At 43.9% G+C, this 20983-nt stretch overlaps 1 protein-coding gene across 1 annotated transcript in view; it reads right to left on the bottom strand.

Moving 5' to 3' along the window:
- Positions 1-3199, bottom strand: part of LOC102796645 (chloride anion exchanger-like) — a 35962-nt gene extending 32763 nt beyond the window's left edge. The window contains exon 1 of the mRNA XM_087830756.1: positions 3069-3199. Within this exon, the coding sequence (XP_087686882.1) occupies positions 3069-3199 (131 nt within the window). The remainder of the gene's footprint in view (positions 1-3068) is intronic.
- Between the last annotated feature and the right edge of the window lie 17784 nt (positions 3200-20983).

Raw genomic sequence — 20983 nt, 5'->3', positions numbered from 1 at the left:
TGGCTCAGCAGAACTAAAATATATATCCTGCTGCTTTTACACCCACACTCACATAACGCTCAGCGATTCTCTGCGCGATCAACCTCTCACATGTTTAAGCTGCGGGAGATTTCACTTGTCATGTTTGCATAGTAAGCTAACGATTGATAAGATGATGTCAGAGGAATTGGTGCGCAAATTATCATCACTCACCAATCAGTGCTGTCGCTCTCCATACACAGTTCGTGCGATTGCAAAGTGAAAGCAAAAAACAAGCGCAAATTCAAACACGATTTCAATATGTCACATATTGACAGTGGCTCACCGATGCCAATGACATAATTACTCAGCTACATTTCCGAAAGAATGCAAAAGCATTGACATATATTTTTCCTTCCTACGATAGGCTGATGAGCAGGGCAGAGATAGATTTTGGTAGCCCAACTGGAAAAATCGCTAGCCCCGGGACGTCGGGCTAGCGATTTTGCGAGCCCTGTATCTGATTGGGGAATCACTTATCTTTGGAAAAGAGAGTTTATTACAGAGAAATGTCTCTTTCCAAAATAAAAGCTATACTATACGCTTCTTCTGGGCTATATTCTCAGCAGCATATTAAACATATCAGGTCCCCATAAGGAGAATCATGTGCTAACGGCTGTCTAAATGACTCGGCTAAAGTTTGTAGCATGGTGCTTGTTGTTTTTGTCCACTTCCACTTGTCTTTGCACTAGGATGATGTCGGCGTAAATGTGCAGTCATATTCGTTGTGTTCCCACTAGTGCTGTCAGCGTAAATCTCGTTGAAATGACGTTAACGCCACAACACGGCAAATCTCCGTTAACGAGCTACCGCGGATCGCCCCGTGCGTGGGGCTGGACGGCCAACACGTTAACGAGCTAACTGCGCTAACACACTAGTTCCCACCCATGTAATTGAGCATTGCTGTGGCACATCCAACATACTGTTTTACTTTAGTCCATGACGCGCTTACCTTCAGGGTCATACGTCACATGAAAACCAAAATAGTTCCAAACGCCAGATCTGAATGAGGGTAGGGGAGGTTCAATTTGCCATGTTGCAAGGAGAGCTTAACTTCTGTCTCGCTAGCTTGCCCTGCGCTCAGTGAATCTGCGGTCGACTACTCCGCCTAGGCTGCACTGTCGAGCGCAGATCCACTGAGCGCTCAACACAGACAGCACCGTCAGAAGGAAAGTTGATAAAATAAATTAAAAATTTTGTATTGTTCGATACATATGCGTACCGAACCGAAAGCACTGTATCGAACGGTTCAATATCGATACGAGTATCGTTGCACCCCTAATAAATATATACGGTGGCCCCTAGAGACAAAACACGTACAAACTCCAAAACACATTTCTAGCGTTAACTGAACTTCAAAGCAGAGCTACCCTAGATCACTTAAATTACACAATTGAAAGCATGTGTGTATTGTTTGTGTATTTATACACAAGCACTCATATTTATTCAAATAATAAAAAAAAAAAAAAGTTCATTTACCTGTTACTACCACACACCAAATCCGGTTGTTGATACTTCCTGGCTTGTGTAGCCACTAGGTAACAAAAGCTCAACACTGCGCCCAGCATCCTGGAGCACTTCTGTTGTCTTTTGTACGTGATTCTGAGTTTTTACGTGTTTTGGAGTTTGTACGTGCTTTGTCTGTAGGGGCCACCATAAATATACTTTATTTATTCACTCCACATAAAATGTAATAAATAAATCATATAATACAAAAAACAACTATTTACATTTTAAACTTTTAACTATTTAAATTTTCAGCTTTTTCCTTTTAAACAAATTTGACGTGAAACACAAAACACTGCAAACCACAACACAATTAAATATAAATTAAAATATTAAAACAAAAAGAAGATGCACATTCTCTGTCATATTGGCCTGCATGATTTCTGAATCCTTTATCATCTGCAACTGAAAATAGTGGATGATTACTATACATTTCTAATGTGACGTTGTTGTCCCTCACTCTCTTTCTCTCTGGCTCTGTTCCTGTGCTACTGCGAATGTAACTAACGCCCCTCCCCCCTCTGCCCAGCGCAAAGTACAGGCCGCGCATGTGGAGTTTAGGAAAAAAGGGCGAGAGAGAGGGTGAGAGAAAGACAAAAAAAAACTCACGGCTCCCAATAAGGAGCCGGCTCGCATCGTTCACTTCAAAGACCCGGCTCTAAGAGCCATTTCGTTCGCGAACGACCCATCACTAGTACCTGTGTAGTCTAATGTCACACTGAGTATCAAAGCATTAAAGCATCATTGATATAAAGATAGACAAACACAAACGTATGAAGGAGGATTAGGGCCACATTAAGAAAAAAGATTAGTGATCATTTCGAGTTTAAAGATGAAAATCTAGATAAAATGGTGAAATGTGGTTGTTTCAAGACAAACGGCCCTCCACCCTCTGCAAAATGTGGATGAGAGTGAAATCGCACGTCTCTTTTAACATGAACACTGGTGATGGTGCAGGAATATGCTCGGAAGGGAAAAACAGACAAACGTGGAAGAAAATGAAATAGGTGACAGTGGACCGATGATAGCGGTGGTTACACCCTCGTGCAATAAAGAAGATGCATGTTGTAACACAAGACATGATAAGAAAGCTGATCAAGTTCTTTCACAACACATTTTGTAGATGTTAGAAGAGCTGCGAGTCTCCACATCCCCCCGTTTCCCCTCAAAATACTATTTCATGTTTAATCTCAAAATGTTGACTTTAATCTAATAGAGATGAAGCGCCTTGAGGCGACTGTTGTTGCTGTGCTATATAAATAAATGTGAATTGAATTTAATCTCAAAATTAAACTTAATACTTGTCTTACATAACACATAATGTTTTTCTATCAGGTAAAGTGTCTCGTCAGACCTTAATCACTATAAACGTAACCTGTGTAAACTGAGCCAAACAAGCTTCAAGTGTTGATGGAAATAAGAGCAGCTGCTGCTGAAATCTCCACAGTTCATCAAACCTTTGCGTCGTCTGGATCGTAGGTTTGTATTCAGTGATCACCTTAACCAAACAGAAAACACAGCAAACAGTCTGACATGTTGCTTACGTGAAATATTGTTTGATGTGGTCCAGCATAGTTTTGCGGTGCCTGTAGATCTTTTCATGGTCCTGAGCGAAGGACTCCTCCGAGTACAGCGGCCTGGTCACCACGTACTGCTGAGCTGCCGGGCGCATCATCTCGCCTGCTTCCTCTCTGTGTGGCTCTGAGGTCCATTAATCACATCAGGTTAGCAAAAGGATCCCGTCCTTCCTTTGAACATCACTTATCAAAGCACATTAACAGAAAACAGCAAAGGTCCAGACCCCCAAACACAAGACAGAGCACATAAGGCCGGTCAGAGCGTGCGTCGTCCCAGAGGGTGAGATTGTCAGGTTGAAGAAACACCAGAGAGTTTGGTTTGAGTTTTAGCAGTCCTCACTTCCACACAGTTCCCTCTTTACTTTCCAACACGTACGTATATGCAGAGCAGCTCATCCTACATACCTGAGAGCGTTCCGGTCTGTGTCGAAGCTTCCACCGTCTCTTCCTCCTGCTCCAGATCCTGGAAATCAACTGGGGTCTCAGACGGTCGTGCCACCAATAAATACCATCTCTGCCACTTATCACAGCTGTAATTATTAACAGCAATGACGATGATGTCGTTCTTTCAAGTAGGATTACAAATGCTGGATGTCTGCCTTGACCTTTGTTCTCACTGATAACCTGCAACTTTTAGTAGACGGAGTATGTGGACAGTAAAGGTTAGAGCAGACGACTGTTATGAACCGGAAATCAAGAAGCATTTCCGACGAGGAGACGGCTGCCTCTGTGCACCTTAGGAAGTGTCGGGGGGACTGGGTCTGTGACCCAACGTTTTGAGTGTATTTTACTTTTGTGACTCCTTATGTTTTCTTGGAAACATGTTTAGTTCTTGTGTCGTTGTTATTAGTTAGGATTTGGTTGAGTTTCATTCTAGTTTTGGTTTCATCCATGTCTCCCGAGTTCTGAGTCTTTTTCTGTCCTCCATGTAGTCTGTCTTGTCCTCAGTGTCAGTCTTGCCGGTGCTGGAGAGACCAAAAATAATACTGTTTAAAGACCATTTTAACATATTTCAATGATGCCTTCTGTCTAATGAATAGTGAAATAAAAAATGTCATACAGGCTTTTACAAGTCAACAAGTGCAGAGAAGGAGGAGAGTTGGTCACCCTGGCTGTGCGTTAGTCTCTCCCTGGGTTCTAATTCTCAAGCTTGTGTTGTCATTGTACTACTTTCCATGTTTCCTGTTTTATTTTGAAGAGTCTTGTGTTTCCATGTTAGTTTGGTTTTCGGGCAGTCGTGGCTCAAGAGTTGGGAGTTCACCTTGTAATCGGAAGGTTTCTGGTTCGAGCCCCGGCTCCGACAGTCTCGGTCGTTGTGTCCTTGGACACTTCACCCGTTGCCTACTGGTGGTGGTCAGAGGGCCGGTGGCGCCAGTGTCCGGCAGCCTCGCCTCTGTCAGTGCGCCCCAGGGTGGCTGTGGCTACAATGTAGCTGCCATCACCAGTGTGTGAATGGGTGGGTCCTTAGGGACTAGTAAAGCGCTATACAAATACAGACCATTTACCATTCCGGTGGCGTTCAGGTTTATTAGTGTCAGCTGTGTCTCCCCAGGTGTTTCCCTCGTTACCCTCCTGTTAGTCCTCCGTCTTCCTCTGTTTTTTGTCGGGTTGTCTGTTTACCTCCCTTTATGCCACGTTATGGGGTGGCTGTAGCTCAGGAGGTGGAGCAGGTCAGCTGCTGATCGGAGGGTTGGTTCGATCCCTGGCTGCCCCAGTCTGCATGTCAAATATCCGTGGGTAAGAAACTAACCCCGACTTGCTCTCTGATGCATCCATCTGAGTATGAATGGTAGTTAGGAAGCACTCAGAGTATAGATAACAGTGCTAGTGAGTATGGGTGAGTGCGGTGTGTTGTAAACAGGGCTTTGAGTAGGAAAGCGCTACATCAGAATCAGTCCATTTACCATGTCAGACGTTCATGTTCGTGATTAAACTCTTCCTTACATGCTCCTGCTCTGAATCATGTTCATGACATCACCGTCTACTTTCCCAGTTCAGGTTTAGTTTTCACACTCATTCATTTTGGCCTTGTTTTGTATCCATGTTTTTCAGCTCCGTCTCTTCCACATCACAAACTCACCGGCTTAACTGAGTCTGCATTTCATTCACAGAGTGCTCAGAAGAGGCAGCTTGCAGGGAAATCTAGACCGATACACAGAGCAGACTCTGTTTCTAGTGCGTTCAGCTGCAAACATTACAGGAAAGTGTGTGAATGTCTGCAAACGCAGGTCAGACAAGTTAAATGGGAAATCCATGTTTTTGTGTGAGTACGAATGATCCGTGTGTGTGTTTGTGTGAGGAGAGATGCACCGATACAAACCACTGTGAAAATCAAAGCCTGAGGTTTACAGAGTTCTGACCCAGTGGTGATCGAGACTGTTTTTAAATCCAGAAGCTGGTTCACACCGGACAAATGACTATAAATATAAATGCTTTTAATAATTAACACAGTGTTATTTGTCCGTATAACTGTGAACAATGGCTACACCCGACCTTTTGTTATGTCACACCATGCTGACCAATACGTGATAGAGGAGTGATTAACATCCTGTAAATGGCACCAAGGTCAATCACTGTACACGCGTTAGGCAATACCACAGTCAATACAAACGGAAAAACATGTGGTAACTTGGTGTTCAGGTTTAGTTGTTTTCATATAACTTTATCTACTGTTTTTTTTATTTGTTTTTTAATGTCTCTGTAAAGCACTTTGCATCACTTTGTTGCTAAATTGTGCTATAAAAAAAAACATCAGTAAAACCAAGATGCAAGCGAGCCGACAAACATGAGGTGTCATTTTTCACAGAACGATGAGATAATGTGACAGTAAAACGCTGTGTGACGCAGATAACACCGCCATAACCTCTCTGCAAAACAACAGAGGGAAAATCTGCTGCACTATAATGGGATTTGTGTTTGTATGTGCGCCCCAGACCAGACCCCTGAAGCTTTGCTCCTTCAAGCAATGATATTGTTTAATGTCTCCATCACTGCTACTTCTTTGACTGAACATATTTTCGTGAATCTAAATAATGTCTGGTCAGGGGTTGCATCCTTCTGAAGGACAATTATGGAAATCTACTTATGTCAAATTAAGAGCATATCATTTATTTGACGGGTCCATCGGCTCTCACACATCACATTCATTCGACAATCCGCACATGGAGCTGCCACTCAGACAGCATCACACATCTGCTGCAAGTAACTCTGATCTCTGCATCTGACTGTGGAGGGCGGAGCCCAAATGCACAGCAGTCTCAATGTAATTTTCCACTTTCAAATCAATGATGACACAGCCTGTCACGGACAGCTTCAGTTTACTGAACCATGTTTAAAAATGTTTATTTGTTTACAATTTGGAAAATGAAGTTTGCTGAATTAGCTGTCAGCAGTTACTGTTTGCTGTGTACCAGTGGAAGGACCCACAACTTTCACTGATTCACTTACATACTGGAGACGCCTCTGCTTCAGGTTGGGGACACTATCCTTAAGTTTTCTTCCAAAGGTATCTTTCTGTTCTATTGAAATCCCATGTTGTGCTAATAAAGTAGTGAGCAATACGTTTTTAGTAAAAACTGACAAGTTGATTATAAAAAACAACAACTAAGCAATTAAAAGCAGGACTGTAACAGTGTTTCAGGACGGTTACAGAGAGCATTGATGTTAAAATGTTAAATTTCATATGGTTTGGCCTTTGATAGTGGAGCAATAAAAACTGACCGAAAGAGAGTGAATGGGACGACTGAGCAAAAGGCCACGGTCAGACTGGAACCCAGGCTCTATTTACATTTACTCAGTTTCAATAATTACAACTGTTGCAATTCATAATGAGTACTCACAAAAACATCCCCGGTTTCACTGCTGCTGCCATCCATAGAGTTCGGTTTGGTCTTCTATACCCAACTTAGCCTCATCACTTTTAGAGGGACTCAGCATGGCTCCACATGCTGAATCAGCATGATGCCACTCCATTCATAAACTGATGTCCAATTAGAGGTGGGAGCTTGAAACATCCTTAGCATGCAGTGTTTGTAATGCAGAAATCCTGGTGAGTTATAAACAAACGTTTCCCACGTCCTTCTCACCTCCTGGAAAAGTGTTCTTGGTAGTCCCAAAGCACACATACATATTTTACATCCATGGTCCATTTCTCTTTGAGGTCAAGGTCATCGATGCTAAATAACGGTGTGTCCGTGCCGTTGGGTCTTTTTGTGATTCTGAAGCTGCAGTTTTGTCTCTCTACAACCAAATTTGACTCAACCAGCAGCAAAAGAAGATCCAAACTACACTTCACATTTCACGTCACATAAACATCGTCATGAATTGCCTCTGACTTTGGCTGTTTTGCACGGTAAAATCACACTTCATGCACAGCTCTCTCTGTCTCATTGTACTTCAAGAACAGTTTCCCGTCTAAAAATCTCTGTTTTCTGCATTATTCGCTTGCTTATTACTCACCAGTCTACCGTTGTTTACAGCGCTGTCGGACGCTGGTTTTTTTCTTTTAAATTGAACTGACTTCCAACAACAAAGCCTCATTTCTGCTGTTCAGTACTGAAGAGATTTAAACTTTTTAAAATGATGCCAGATTGCAAAACTCTCAGCTGTGTCTCTAATCAAACCTCTGTAACTTTGCTTCACTTCAGCAGCATCAGGTAAGGTTCAGATGTTGATTCATGGTTTTCTTCTGTAAAACTCAATGGAAAAAGGAAAAACTCAATGCATCATGGGAATCCCCCGGCAGCCTACATCTATTGCAGCATAACTAAGGGAGGATTCAGGGTCACCTGGTCCAGCCCTAACTATATGCTTTAGAAAAAAGGAAAGTTTGAAGCCTAATCTTGAAAGCAGAGATAGTGTCTGTCTCCCGAATCCAAACTGGAAGTTGGTTCCACAGAAGAGGGGCCTGAAAACTGAAGGCTCTCCCTCCCATTCTACTTTTAAATACTCTAGGAACAACAAGTAGGCCTGCAGAGCGAGAGCGAAGTGCTCTAATAGGGTAATATGGTACTACAAGGTCATTAAGATAAGATGGGGCCTGATTATTTAAGACCTTGTATGTGAGGAGCAGGATTTTGAATTCAATTCTGGATTTAACAGGAAGCCAATGAAGGGAAGCCAAAACAGGAGAAATATGCTCTCTCTTTCCAGTCCCTGTCAGTACTCTTGCTGCAGCATTTTGGATTAGCTGAAGGCTTTTCAGTGAGTTTTTTGGACATCCTGATAATAATGAATTGCAGTAGTCCAGCCTGGAAGTAATAAATGCATGAACTAGTTTTTCAGCGTCACTCTGAGACAGGATATTTCTAATTTTAGAGATGTTGCGCAAATGGAAGAACACAGTCTTACATATTTGTTTAATATGTGCGTTGAAGGACATATCCTGGTCAAAAATGACTCCAAGGTTCCTCACAGTGTTACTGGAGGCCAAGGTAATGCCATCCAGAGTAAGAATCTGGTTAGATACCATATTTCTAAGCTTTTTAGCGCCGAGTACAATGACCTCAGTTTTATCTGAGTTAAGAAGCAGAAAGTTAGTGGCCATCCAAGTCTTTATGTCTTTAAGACATTCCTGCAGTTTAACTAATTGGCGTGTGTTATCTGGCTTCATGGACAGATAGAGCTGGGTGTCATCTGCATAGCAGTGAAAATGTATGCTATGTCTTCTAATGATGCTGCCTAGGGGAAGCATGTATAATGTAAACAGAATTGGTCCTAGCACTGAACCCTGTGGAACTCCATAATTAACCTCAGTGTGTGAAGACTCATAAGTGTCAGCTTTCTTTTTATAGATTTAAAATATGGATATGTACTGATAAACCATCAGAATTATAATATTTCTGACTGAGGAAAAACTTTCCTGATTCAAATTAAATCGATCAAATCGAAAGCTTGTTAATTGGAATCAAAGTGATTATAGAAATCAGTGACGATACCCAGCCCGAGCACCAAGTGTAAGGTTTGGTCGGTCAGGATTACGGTGAGGGCGGGTTTTCAGCAGTTGGGCTCTTAGTTCCAGTGAAAAACAACAACTCTTAATGCTTCAGTATGCCAAGACATTTTGGAGAATTTCATGCTCCCAACTTTGTGGGAACAGTTTGGGAACGACTCCTTCCTGTTCCATCATGACTGTGCACCAGTGCACAAAGCAAGGACCATAAAATCCTTTTGTGTTCTATAAAGACGGGCATCAAAGGAGATGTCATGTCAAGGAATGTTATTTTACTGTCACTATGTTATTATTATACCCTGCCTTGTTTCTGAGCTCTGTTCGAACTGATGGTGAATGATGATGTCCTGAGGCCACAGACTGTGACTGAACTGTTTGCATGCTCTGATAAATAAGAGGAGAATATTCCACAAAATGATTTATAGATAAAATGATACCAATCAGCCTTCCTACATAAGGTCAGTCACCCACACAATATAAAGTACAATAGTGTCTTAAAGGTTTATAGCTAGTTATAAATCTGAATACTTAATGCTCTTAATACTTACCTTGGCCTCCAGAAACACTGAGGAATCTCGGAGTTGTTTTTGAACAGGATATATAGTTCAGTACTCATAAATAATACAAATATGTAGGTCTGTGAAGAGCAGCCTCCCCTGCTCACTGGAGCCACTGCAGTTTGTATACTGGCCGAACAGGTCGACAGAGGATGCTATTTCCACTGCACTTCACCTCTCCCTTTCATAGACTTTAGCTCAGCATTCAACACCATTATACCCCCAAAACTGTTTGACAAACTCAGCAAGTTGGGACCGAGCTCCTGCAACTGGATACTAGACTTCCTGTCAGAGAGGCCTCAGTCCGAGACTTCCGGATGGTGAGGAAACTGCGTGCAACATAATCTTTCAGCTTCCGGGCGGTCTGGTTACCCCTTGACAATTGACATGTTATAACACAACTAAGAGTATTCATAATAGTATGCGAGGGGGTAACAAGAGAAAGACGAAGAATTTGGCAAGAAAGTGTGGAGGAAGGAGTTTTTCACCGAAATAAGTTGACAATGCTAGCAAGCTAAAGCTACACAGAGCTATGGAGGCAACTGAAGCTAACATTCTGGCTGAGCTGAAAGAAGTCCAGGCTAATTTGAAAAGAGAAATAATGGAAAAGACTGGACTTGTGAAAACAGAAATGTCGGAGTTTAGGAAAGAAGAGGGGCAACGGCTCGACGAAATTGTCACGGACAGGAAAGAGGTAACAGGCAGGATGGAGGAGGTCGAGCAGAGAGTAACCGAGGTGGAGGAGGTCACAGTCGATCTTAAAGACGTGCTCGGCCATACTCTCCAGTTACAAGATGGCCTCCAGACACGTCTGTCCAACCTGGAAACCCGTTTTCGCAGGAATAACATACGTGTTCATGGGATACCAGAGGGTGAAGAAGGGGACAACATGCTCGAATGGGTGTATTTCGACCAAGACTATCCCAGTGACATTTTAGCTAAACGCAAAGCATACAAGTTGATCAGGAAGATTTTAACCATGGTGGTCACCAGCCAGTTTCTATGGCGGTGTGACTGCGGTCTAATCAAACAGGCTCAGAACCTTTTTGGAGTCATAGTACAGTTCAAGTCACAGATTTAAAATCAAAGTGTGATGGGTTAGTGTCGGGGGCTGCTTTGATCTCTTTTGTTATATTTTGAAGATGATGGAGAATGCTTGGATTATTATTAGGCTTTACATTTTTAGGTTAGTCCGTGTATCACCCAGGCCTTCTGTGTTACTTGTTCTGTATTTCTTGTCTGCGTGTTTCATGTTTTTCAAGCCTGTGATGTCATGTCTACGTCTCAGTGTTTCCTGTTTTATTTTGAAAGTCTTGTGTTTCTTTGTTCAGTGTGTTTTACTCTTCCCCTGTGACGTCGTTATGTTCATTTGTGGCTGTGTCCCAATTCAGAGACCGCACGCTTGAAGTACACACAGAGTGTGATTACGTCACAGCGACGCGACGACGGCTGTCCCAATTCGAAGTGTACTTCAAACGCATACTCCAAGTACGCCGTTGATTTCCCCAAATATCAAGCGTGGTCCGGTGCACGCTTCGTGGTCCCATATATCCCACAATTCATAGCGCGGCGGTGGGTGTGGTTAATTTTGCCGCAAAATACGGCAGAAGGGAGCGGCCGAAGAGTGAACTGTCAGAAGTAAGTACTGAATATGACGTCACTTATTTATGTGCGAATGTTTAATAACGAAGAACATTAAAACATTACTGTTGGCCACATGTCGGCAAAGTTATGTGACATTAGTGATGTTTGTACTTTCAGCATTAACTTGGTTTTAAAGCCTTTAAAATATAATAATACAATAGTCGACCTTAATCCTACAGAGAATGCGATGATTTTGTGGATAATTAAAGTCAGTCATATATCCACAAACACAACAAGCTGAAAGTCAGTGATGCTGCTCGGTTTGCAGTCCTGAATATCACGGCACAAGCAGGATTCACTGCACTGTTAATGTTAGCTATGTTATATTGCTGCCTCTGTTCGGTGGTGTCGAGCCAAACGAACTTTAACGTGTGTTTGAACGAGCTGACGGTTCACTCGTTAAGCTGAAAGAAAGATGCTTTAACCACAGGAGTCACACATGTGTCCACTGTACCATCTGGAACTCTTCTTGTTTAGCACTCGTAATAACACAAACACTAAATCCTCCTGTTTGTAGCAGTGTGTACACCTGAGACTGTCACCTGTCTGTCTGTCCTGCACTCTCTCTCTGTTTCTTTCTCTCTGATTGTGGAATAAAAGTATGAAGCTTGTGTAGTGTGTAACTTGGCCTTCAAGTTACACACTATGAAAGGCAGCAACAAGTTTAATGTTCAGAAACCTAAAGTAGGTATCAGCAGCAGAATGGAGCTAAAAATAAATGTTTGTTTCAGTTCTATGAAGCTTTGAGTATTTTGGAATAGTAGCACTGCTGTGTTTGTTGCATCATATTGCTGTAATTGTTTATATGCTTTATATATTCTGAGGTAAGTTGATCTATAGTGTTACATCATATTCTATAAGGATGTTATGTGTTTGTAGACTTTCTGCCCAGTTTGACCCATTTAGCAGAAGTCAGCCTCTTTAAGGCTCTGATATCTATTCTGTATGACTTAAAGCAGTTATGACATGGTCTGATTTTCTCACCCAATAAAGGAATATTTCATATATCAGTCTACTCTTCATTCTATCAGACACAGTTATCACAGCTCGTACATTTGCTTTTTACACATATATGTAAGCATTGAGCCAAATTTAGTAATGCCAACATATTAAACGAACAATATTTGTCTCTTATATATAATACATCTATATATACACTGTCACAGATACTTGTCTTTGAGTGAAGATTTAAGGTGATAGGAAATATTCAATTCAATTCAATTCAATTTTATTTATATAGCGCCAAATCACAACAAAAGTCGCCTCAAGGCGCTTCATAGATACAGAGAAAAACCCAACAATCATATGACCCCCTATGAGCAGCACTTTGGCGACAGTGGGAAGGAAAAACTCCCTTTTAACAGGAAGAAACCTCCGGCAGAACCAGGCTCAGGGAGGGGCGGCCATCTGCTGCGACCGGTTGGGGTGAGAGAAGGAAGACAGGATAAAAGACATGCTGTGGAAGAGAGACAGAGGTTAATAACAGATATGATTCAATACAGAGAGGTCTGTTAATACATAGTGAGCGAGAAAGGTGACTGGAAAGGAAAAACTCAATGCATCATGGGAATCCCCCGGCAGCCTACATCTATTGCAGCATAACTAAGGGAGGATTCAGGGTCACCTGGTCCAGCCCTAACTATATGCTTTAGCAAAGAGGAAAGTTTGAAGCCTAATCTTGAAAGTAGAGATAGTGTCTGTCTCCCGAATCCAAACTGGAAGCTGGTTCCACAGAAGAGGGGCCTGAAAACTGAAGGCTCTCCCTCCCATTCTACTTTTAAATACTCTAGGAACAACAAGTAGGCCTGCAGAGCGGGAGCGAAGTGCTCTAATAGGGTGATATGGTACTACAAGGTCATTAAGATAAGATGGGGCCTGATTATTTAAGACCTTGTATGTGAGGAGCAGGATTTTGAATTCAATTCTGGATTTAACAGGAAGCCATTGAAGGGAAGCCAAAACAGGAGAAATATGCTCTCTCTTTCTAGTCCCTGTCAGTACTCTTGCTGCAGCATTTTGGATTAGCTGAAGGCTTTTCAGTGAGTTTTTTGGACATCCTGATAATAATGAATTGCAGTAGTCCAGCCTGGAAGTAATAAATGCATGAACTAGTTTTTCAGCGTCACTCTGAGACAGGATATTTCTAATTTTAGAGATGTTGCGCAAATGGAAGAACGCAGTCTTACATATTTGTTTAATATGTGCGTTGAAGGACATATCCTGGTCAAAAATGACTCCAAGGTTCCTAACAGTGTTACTGGAGGCCAAGGTAATGCCATCCAGAGTAAGAATCTGGTTAGATACCATATTTCTAAGCTTTTCAGCGCCGAGTACAATGACCTCAGTTTTATCTGAGTTAAGAAGCAGAAAGTTAGTGGCCATCCAAGTCTTTATGTCTTTAAGACATTCCTGCAGTTTAACTAATTGGTGTGTGTTATCTGGCTTCATGAACAGATAGAGCTGGGTGTCATCTGCATAGCAGTGAAAATGTATGCTATGTCTTCTAATGATGCTGCCTAGGGGAAGCATGTATAATATAAACAGAATTGGTCCTAGCACTGAACCCTGTTTAACTCCATAATTAACCTCAGTGTGTGAAGAGGACTCTCCATTTACATGCACAAATTGGAGTCTATTAGATAGATATGATACAAACCACTGCAGTGCAATACCTGTAATACCTACAGCATGTTCTAATCGCTCTAATAGGATATTATGGTCAACAGTATCGAATGCTGCACTAAGGTCAAGAAGGACAAGCACAGAGATGAGTCCACTGTCAGAGGCCATAAGAAGATCATTTGTAACCTTCACTAAAGCTGTTTCTGTGCTGTGATGAACTCTGAAACCTGACTGAAACTCTTCAAATAAACCATTCCTCTGCAGATGATCTGTTAGCTGTTTGACAACTACTCTTTCAAGGATTTTTGATATGAAAGGAAGGTTGGAGATTGGCCTATAATTAGCTAAGACTGCTGGGTCTAGAGATGGCTTTTTGAGTAAAGGTTTAACTGCAGCCACCTTGAAGGCCTGTGGTACATAGCCGATTATTAGAGATAGGTTGATCATATATAAGATCGAAGAATTAATCAATGGCAGGACTTCTTTGAGCAGTTTTGTAGGAATGGGGTCTAAAAGACACGTTGATGGTTTGGAGGAAGTAATTATTGAAGTTAACTCAGAAAGATCGATTGGAGAAAAAGAGTCTAACTTAACATCTATGGTACTAAGAGTAGCTGTAGATAATATTACATCTGTGGGATGATTATTGGTAATTTTTTCTCTAATGATAAAAATTTTATTTGTGAAGAAGTTCATGAAGTCATCACTAGTTAACGTTAAAGGGATGGTTGGCTCAAAAGAGCTCTGACTTTTTGTCAGCCTGGCTACAGTGCTGAAGAGAAACTTGGGGTTGTTCTTATTTTCTTCAATCAGTGATGAGTAGTAAGCTGTTCTGGCTTTGCGGAGGGCTTTCTTATAAAGCAACAAACTATTTCTCCAGGCTAAATGATGATCCTCTAAATTTGTGACACGCCATTTCCTCTCCAGATTACGAGTCATCTGCTTTAGGGTACGTGTTTGAGAATTATACCACGGGGTCAGGTACTTCTGATTAGAGACCTTAGTTTTCACCGGAGCTACAGTATCCAGAGTCGTACGTAGTGAGGAGGTGAAATTATTAACAAGATAATTGACCTCTGTTGGGGTAGCGTTCAGATAGCTGCTCTGCTCTGTGTTGGTACAGGGCATTGACGATGATAACAGTGGCTGGATTATATTCTTAAACTTAGTTACAGCACTTTCAGAAAGACATCTACTTTGATAAAGTCCACTCTCCACTGCTGTGTAATCAATTATTGTAAATGTAAATGTTATCAAGAAATGATCAGACAGGAGAGGGTTTTCAGGAAACACTGTTAAATGTTCAGTTTCTATGCCATATGTTAAAACAAGATCTAGAGTGTGATTAAAGTGGTGGGTGGGTTCTTTTACATTTTGAGAGAAACCAATTGAGTCTAACAACAGATTAAATGCCATGTTGAGGCTGTCATTTTTAGCATCAACATGGATGTTAAAATCACCCACAATAATTATTTTATCTGAGCTCAGAACTAAATTAGATATAAAGTCTGAGAAATCAGACAGAAACTCTGTGTAAGGCCCAGGTGGACGATAGATGATAACAAGTAAGACTGGTTTCTGAGTTTCACAGCTGGGGTGGACAATGTTAAGCATCAGGCTTTCAAATGAATTAAAAGTCTGTCTTGGTCTTTCATTAATTAATAGACTGGTGTGAAAAATTGCTGCTACACCGCCCCCTCGACCTGTGCTTCGAGATTTCTGGTAGTTAGAATGACTCGGGGGTGTTGATTCATTTAAACTAACATAATCATCCTGCTGCAACCAGGTTTCTGTAAGGCAGAGTAAATCAATTTGTTGATCAATTATTAAGTCATGTACTAACAGAGACTTGGAGGAGAGAGACCTAATATTTAATAATCCACATTTTACTGTTTTACTCTTTGGTTCAGATGTGGATACTGTATTGTTCTTTCTTTGTAAATGTTTAAGTTGTTTGTTGCTGGTTTTTAGTTTGTTTTGTGTCTTTTTGGAAGCTGACACAGTCTCTATGGAGATGGGTTTTTGGGGGGGTAGCAGGAGGAGAGAAGCTGCAGGGAGGCGTGTAAGACTGCAACTCTGCTTCCTGGTCCCAACTCTGTTATATAAATAACTGCAACTTGAATCTTTGACCCAGAGTTCAAGCTCACTGCTGTAATATATCCTGAAATATATATACATCCTGAAGTATATATACATATATATACTATACGCAAATATTGTGGTCTTCCTGTCAGGTAATCAACAATCCAGGACACCAGAGAAGCATCCACCTGCTACAGGACCTTTGCCCTGACACATGGCTACAGTCAGGATGGCAACCAGCTGAGTGTGGCCATTAGATGAGCTGCTGAGGTTTAGATCGTTGCACTTTAAACTCTTCTTGGATCAGAAAATAGTTTGTTATTGTCCAAACATTTGTGTGATTCTACATGTTTGTTAGAACATAGTTAAATACATTTTGTTTTCTGGTTGATGACTTTTTCTAATGTCTGTTGCAGGCCCTGAGAAGCTCGTTTTGTCACATTGCTATTGAAAATGCTAACTGGAGTTGCTGCTCAGTCAGCCTGTGGGTGACCTGACCAGTCATATTGGAGATCTCAGCTGTTCTAGGAAGAATGTGCTGGTAATTCCATGACCTCGTCTGTGTCCCTGTTTGAATCCTCACTTGACTACCAGTCTCTACTCTTCCTAGCAATAGAAGAGCTCTTTGTTCCCTTTGTACAGCATTACCCTCACCTGTGTCTAAAAGAACAAAAGAACAGAATAAACACCTGGCAAAACCCTTAAACAGCTAAATGACATTAGCTATTTAAGGGTAAATGACATAAAGATTTTCCCTAGCAATCGTCAGTTTCAGTGAAGCTAGCATGTAAACATCTGCAATGTGATTAAGGTATAATTGTTGCATTATTAACTATCTGCTGCAGCTGGTCATAAGCTCTTTCATTTCTCTTTCTTCATTTTCTGTCACTTCCTCCAGCATCATGTCAGGTACTGAAGAGTACAGGAAGAAAAGAGACACACAGAACACGGGTGACACAAGTTAGTTCCACCACAGGAGTGATATACTATCTACACTGCTGCTGTAAAATCGTTGTTCGAGCGACTGAAGTCTGTCGGAGTTATTGCTTTTTATTGACTGCATTTGATTACAGGGCTAAGATTGAACTGGTCAGTCTTTAAAACCAGATGTAAGAAGTCCACAGCGTCTAATATAAATGCTCATACATTCAACCTGCGAGCACAGCCCGTTTTCACTCTCGATGCATAATATAAGGATGATTTGACAAGTTCTGCAGCGTTCCAGAGGAACACGACAGGTGACCGTCTGCATTCTTATGCTAGTCAAAATGTTACACCAGTTGAATACAATGATTAGCTTGAATAATAAACAATGTTAATAACAACATTATAAACTTTGCTTTTTGGGTAAATTCTGGTTTGATTTATTTAATATCTGCAGACAGAACTGTCACTGGAGTGTGAGAAGATAAGATAAAAGGCCGACCTCTGAAGACTTGCATATGCAAAAAAACACTTTCTCTTGACAGTAGTGTCTTCCCACATAGCAAAACTGATCGGATCTGGCCCACACAATGTGCTTACACATGGCCCACATGCTGCAAACAATGACGGCCCAGATGGTGGCCCAGATCTGGTTTGCCAGAGGTGGCCCACACATGGGCCAGCACAAGGCCAGTTGCAGACACACTGCTGGCCCTGTGCTGGCCCAGAACAGTTTCAGCTCTGGCCCCAGATGTCAGCCTAATGTGTACCTTTATCAAGCCATGTAATAACATCATGTGCATAATAGTGCACAGTATATAGTAATAGTGCAAAAGTAACAGGACAAAACTCAGACAGTGAATGGACTGATTCTTATACAGCACTTTTCACTATCCCACATTACTGACAGTGCTCTATAGAACATGCCACATTCACCACATCACACACTTTCTCTAAACTGAGTGCTGCTTAACTACATTCACACTCTCGACATGCAGACTGGAGGAGGCAGGGATCGAACCACAAACCTTTCGATCAGTAGGTGACCTGCTCTACCTCCTGAGCTACAGCCATCCGGTGGCAAACATGAGTAAACCTCACTAGGTTTTGGATAAAGTGTACACTCACAAACCTGTCAAACCTGCATTTGAAACGTTGGCTATCATAGCAGTATAGTATTGCAACATGGCATTTGGGTCTTCTAACTAAAATAGGAAAATAGGAATATAAATAGTGCCATAATTGCCAGACTTGGTCCACACCTGGTTGACACTCTGCCATGACACCAGTCAGTCAGAAGTGCCAGCTTGATGCCGGATCCAGGGAAGACCGGTTTTCTATGGGCCTGGGCCACATATACCAAACCACAATTGAGCCAGATATGGCATGCCATCACATAAACAGTGCCATCTATGCCAGGCCTGGCCCATATTTGGATGACATACGTCTTATCATGCCAGAAGTCAGCCAGCAGTGCCGGCTTGATACCAGATCCGGGCCAGACCTGTCTGCTATGTGGGTTGTTATTTTCCTTTTCTTTCTCAGGCTTTCTGGCGTCTTCTGTGCTGTAACTGAATGACAACCGCTTGGTGGCTGTACCTGTGTGTCCTGTGCAGTCCAGGACACACAGGTACAGCCACCTGGTGGTTGCATACTTTTTCACAGCTATGCAGATGACACCGAACACGGAGCCTTTACTTATCACACAATTATTAAGCTCTAACAGCAATACAACATGCAGCTCACGGAGCTTCAGCTCATCTTTCTGTATTTCAAGTATGGAAATATTATTTATGTGTAAGTGACGTTTTGAAAATGGAGCAACACTACAGATGAGCGGGCGTAGGGAGGTTTGGGGTCTTCACTCACCCCGGTTCTGTTAGCCGTCAGGGCTGGGGGGCTGGGAGGAGATGCTGGCCGTCAGATTGGGGTCTGGAATGCGGGGCCTCCCTGCTACTGCAGATAAGGAGGTGGTCTGCTTTCCTCCACCCCAGAGAGAAGGGTTACATCTCCTGGGTCTGGGTGCGGCTTGCCCCTCTGGGGGCGGGGGTACCTGGACCTGGGATATAGAGTATGTTTGGGGAGTGCGACTGTCTGTGCAGTGTCTATTTGTGTCTGTCTACACGTCGGGTGAGTGCCGAGTATTTGTTTGTGTATATGGGGGTGGGATTACACGATTGTGTCTGCATGCGCCTGTTCGTCTGTGTCTATATGTCAGGTCGGGTCTTAGACTCAGCCTCTCTGGGAACATCTCAGGCCCTCCAAAGTACAGAGGCCTATCTCCCCTCACCACACTCCCTGCCGGTGGCTGATGCCCTCAGACGTTGGTGTGTTGGTGGTTCTTGATGTCTGGGGCTGGGCGCTCATGTATGTACCGGCTCACTCCTGGTGGCCGATTGGCGTGTCCTGGTGCCTGTGGCCCGGCTGGGCTCCTTCCGGGGGTGTCCTCAGGCCTCTGCCCTCTGGGCCTGAGGCCCGGTCCTCTCTGGCACAGCTGGCAGCCGGCAGAGCCCGCGGGCACGCCACTGCAACCCCCTCTGGCCTCTGCTCCGTGGCTGCTGGGTGACCTCTCGTTTGGGGCTCTCCTCAGCTCTTCCCAGGAGGGTGGCACGGTTGCCCCCCTGGTGGTCCTCCTTGGGTCCTCGTACTCTGGGGCCTCTGGATATCTGAGGCCTGGATCTCCTCCATACCTGCTTCATGCCCTGGGGGACGGGGCTATGGCTCCCCACACTCCCTAGCAGATCGTTACATGGAGAAACCTTTGGAATACAAGCGTGCTGATCCACACAGGTGTGCACACAGGTGTACACACGGGTGTTCACAGATGCGGACTACACCTTTCTTGGCTGCTGCCTCAAAGCACATTGTGCGCTGTCTATCTTGCGTGCTGCACAATAACATGTAATATTTAGTATCTACTGTTATCTGATTCACTACTAGGCTGCTGCTGCATATAGACAGGTAACATCATTTGAGTTGGTGTGACCTGGATCTGGAGCTGTTCTGTAAACAAACACTCAAGCCCATTTTGACCAAAATAGGAATAGTACAGACCAGGAGTCGGCAACCGTTCTGATGGTGAGTGCCATCTCAAATTTCCTCAGAAGTCAGTGTGCCATATAATTGCATTAGCAATGAATTTAACAACGCTCTATATCAACAGTTACACACTATATAGAACAACTTGTTCCTGTTCAGTCCCCTGTCGTCCAGTCTCCTCCTGTTGTCCAGTCTCCTCCTGTCGTCCAGTCTCCTCCTGTCGTCCAGTCTCCTCCTGCCTCCCGGTCGCCCGTCCTCCAGTCTGTCCAGTCTGTTGTCCAGTCTTCTGTAGTTCAGTCACTCATCCACCACCCTGTTCAGTTCCCGGACCTGCAGCCACAGCACCCAGAGCCAGCTGTGAGCTCTCCCGCTCTCCAGCCAGGGGCCTCCGCGCCCGCTGGCCCTGCCTGTCTCCAGCCAGGGGCCTCCGCGCCCGCTGGCCCTAAAGCTGTGGCTCCGTCACCCCCGGCTCCCGTGCCGTCGCCTGGTCCAGACTCAGACTCAGCCTCAGCTTCAGCTTCGCCTGGTCCAGATTCAGACTCAGCTTCAGCTTCAGCTTCGCCTGGTCCAGCCTCAGACTCAGCTTCAGCTTCGCCTGGTCCAGCCTCAGACTCAGCTTCAGCTTCGCCTGGTCCAGCCTCAGCCTCAGCTTCTGCTTCGCCTGGTCCAGCCTCAGCTTCTGCTTCGCCTGGTCCAGCCTCAGCTTCTGCTTCGCCTGGGCCAGCCTCAGCCTCGCCGTCACCCCAGCCACGTTCTGGACGTCTTCGCCGGCGCGGCCGCCCACCGGACCAGCTCAGCGACCGCCGCCGCCGCCTTCCTCGGGGCCGCCCACCGGACCAGCTCAGCGGCCGCCACCGCCTTGCTCGCGGCCGCCCACCGGACCAGCTCAGCGGCCGCCGCCGCCTTCCTCGCGGCCGCCCACCTGAACTGTCTCGTCTCGGCCGCCGGCCACGCGGCCGCCCACCTGAACTGTCTCGTCTCGGCCGCCGGCCACGCGGCCGCCTACCTGAACTGTCTCATCTCGGCCGCCGGCCACGCGGCCGCCCACCTGAACTGTCTCGTCT

Source organism: Neolamprologus brichardi, chromosome 17, assembly GCF_056152115.1.
Source record: "Neolamprologus brichardi isolate AB-2024 chromosome 17, ASM5615211v1, whole genome shotgun sequence".
NCBI classification, from domain to species: Eukaryota; Metazoa; Chordata; class Actinopteri; order Cichliformes; family Cichlidae; genus Neolamprologus; species Neolamprologus brichardi.
This window is presented reverse-complemented; position numbering and strand designations above follow the sequence as displayed.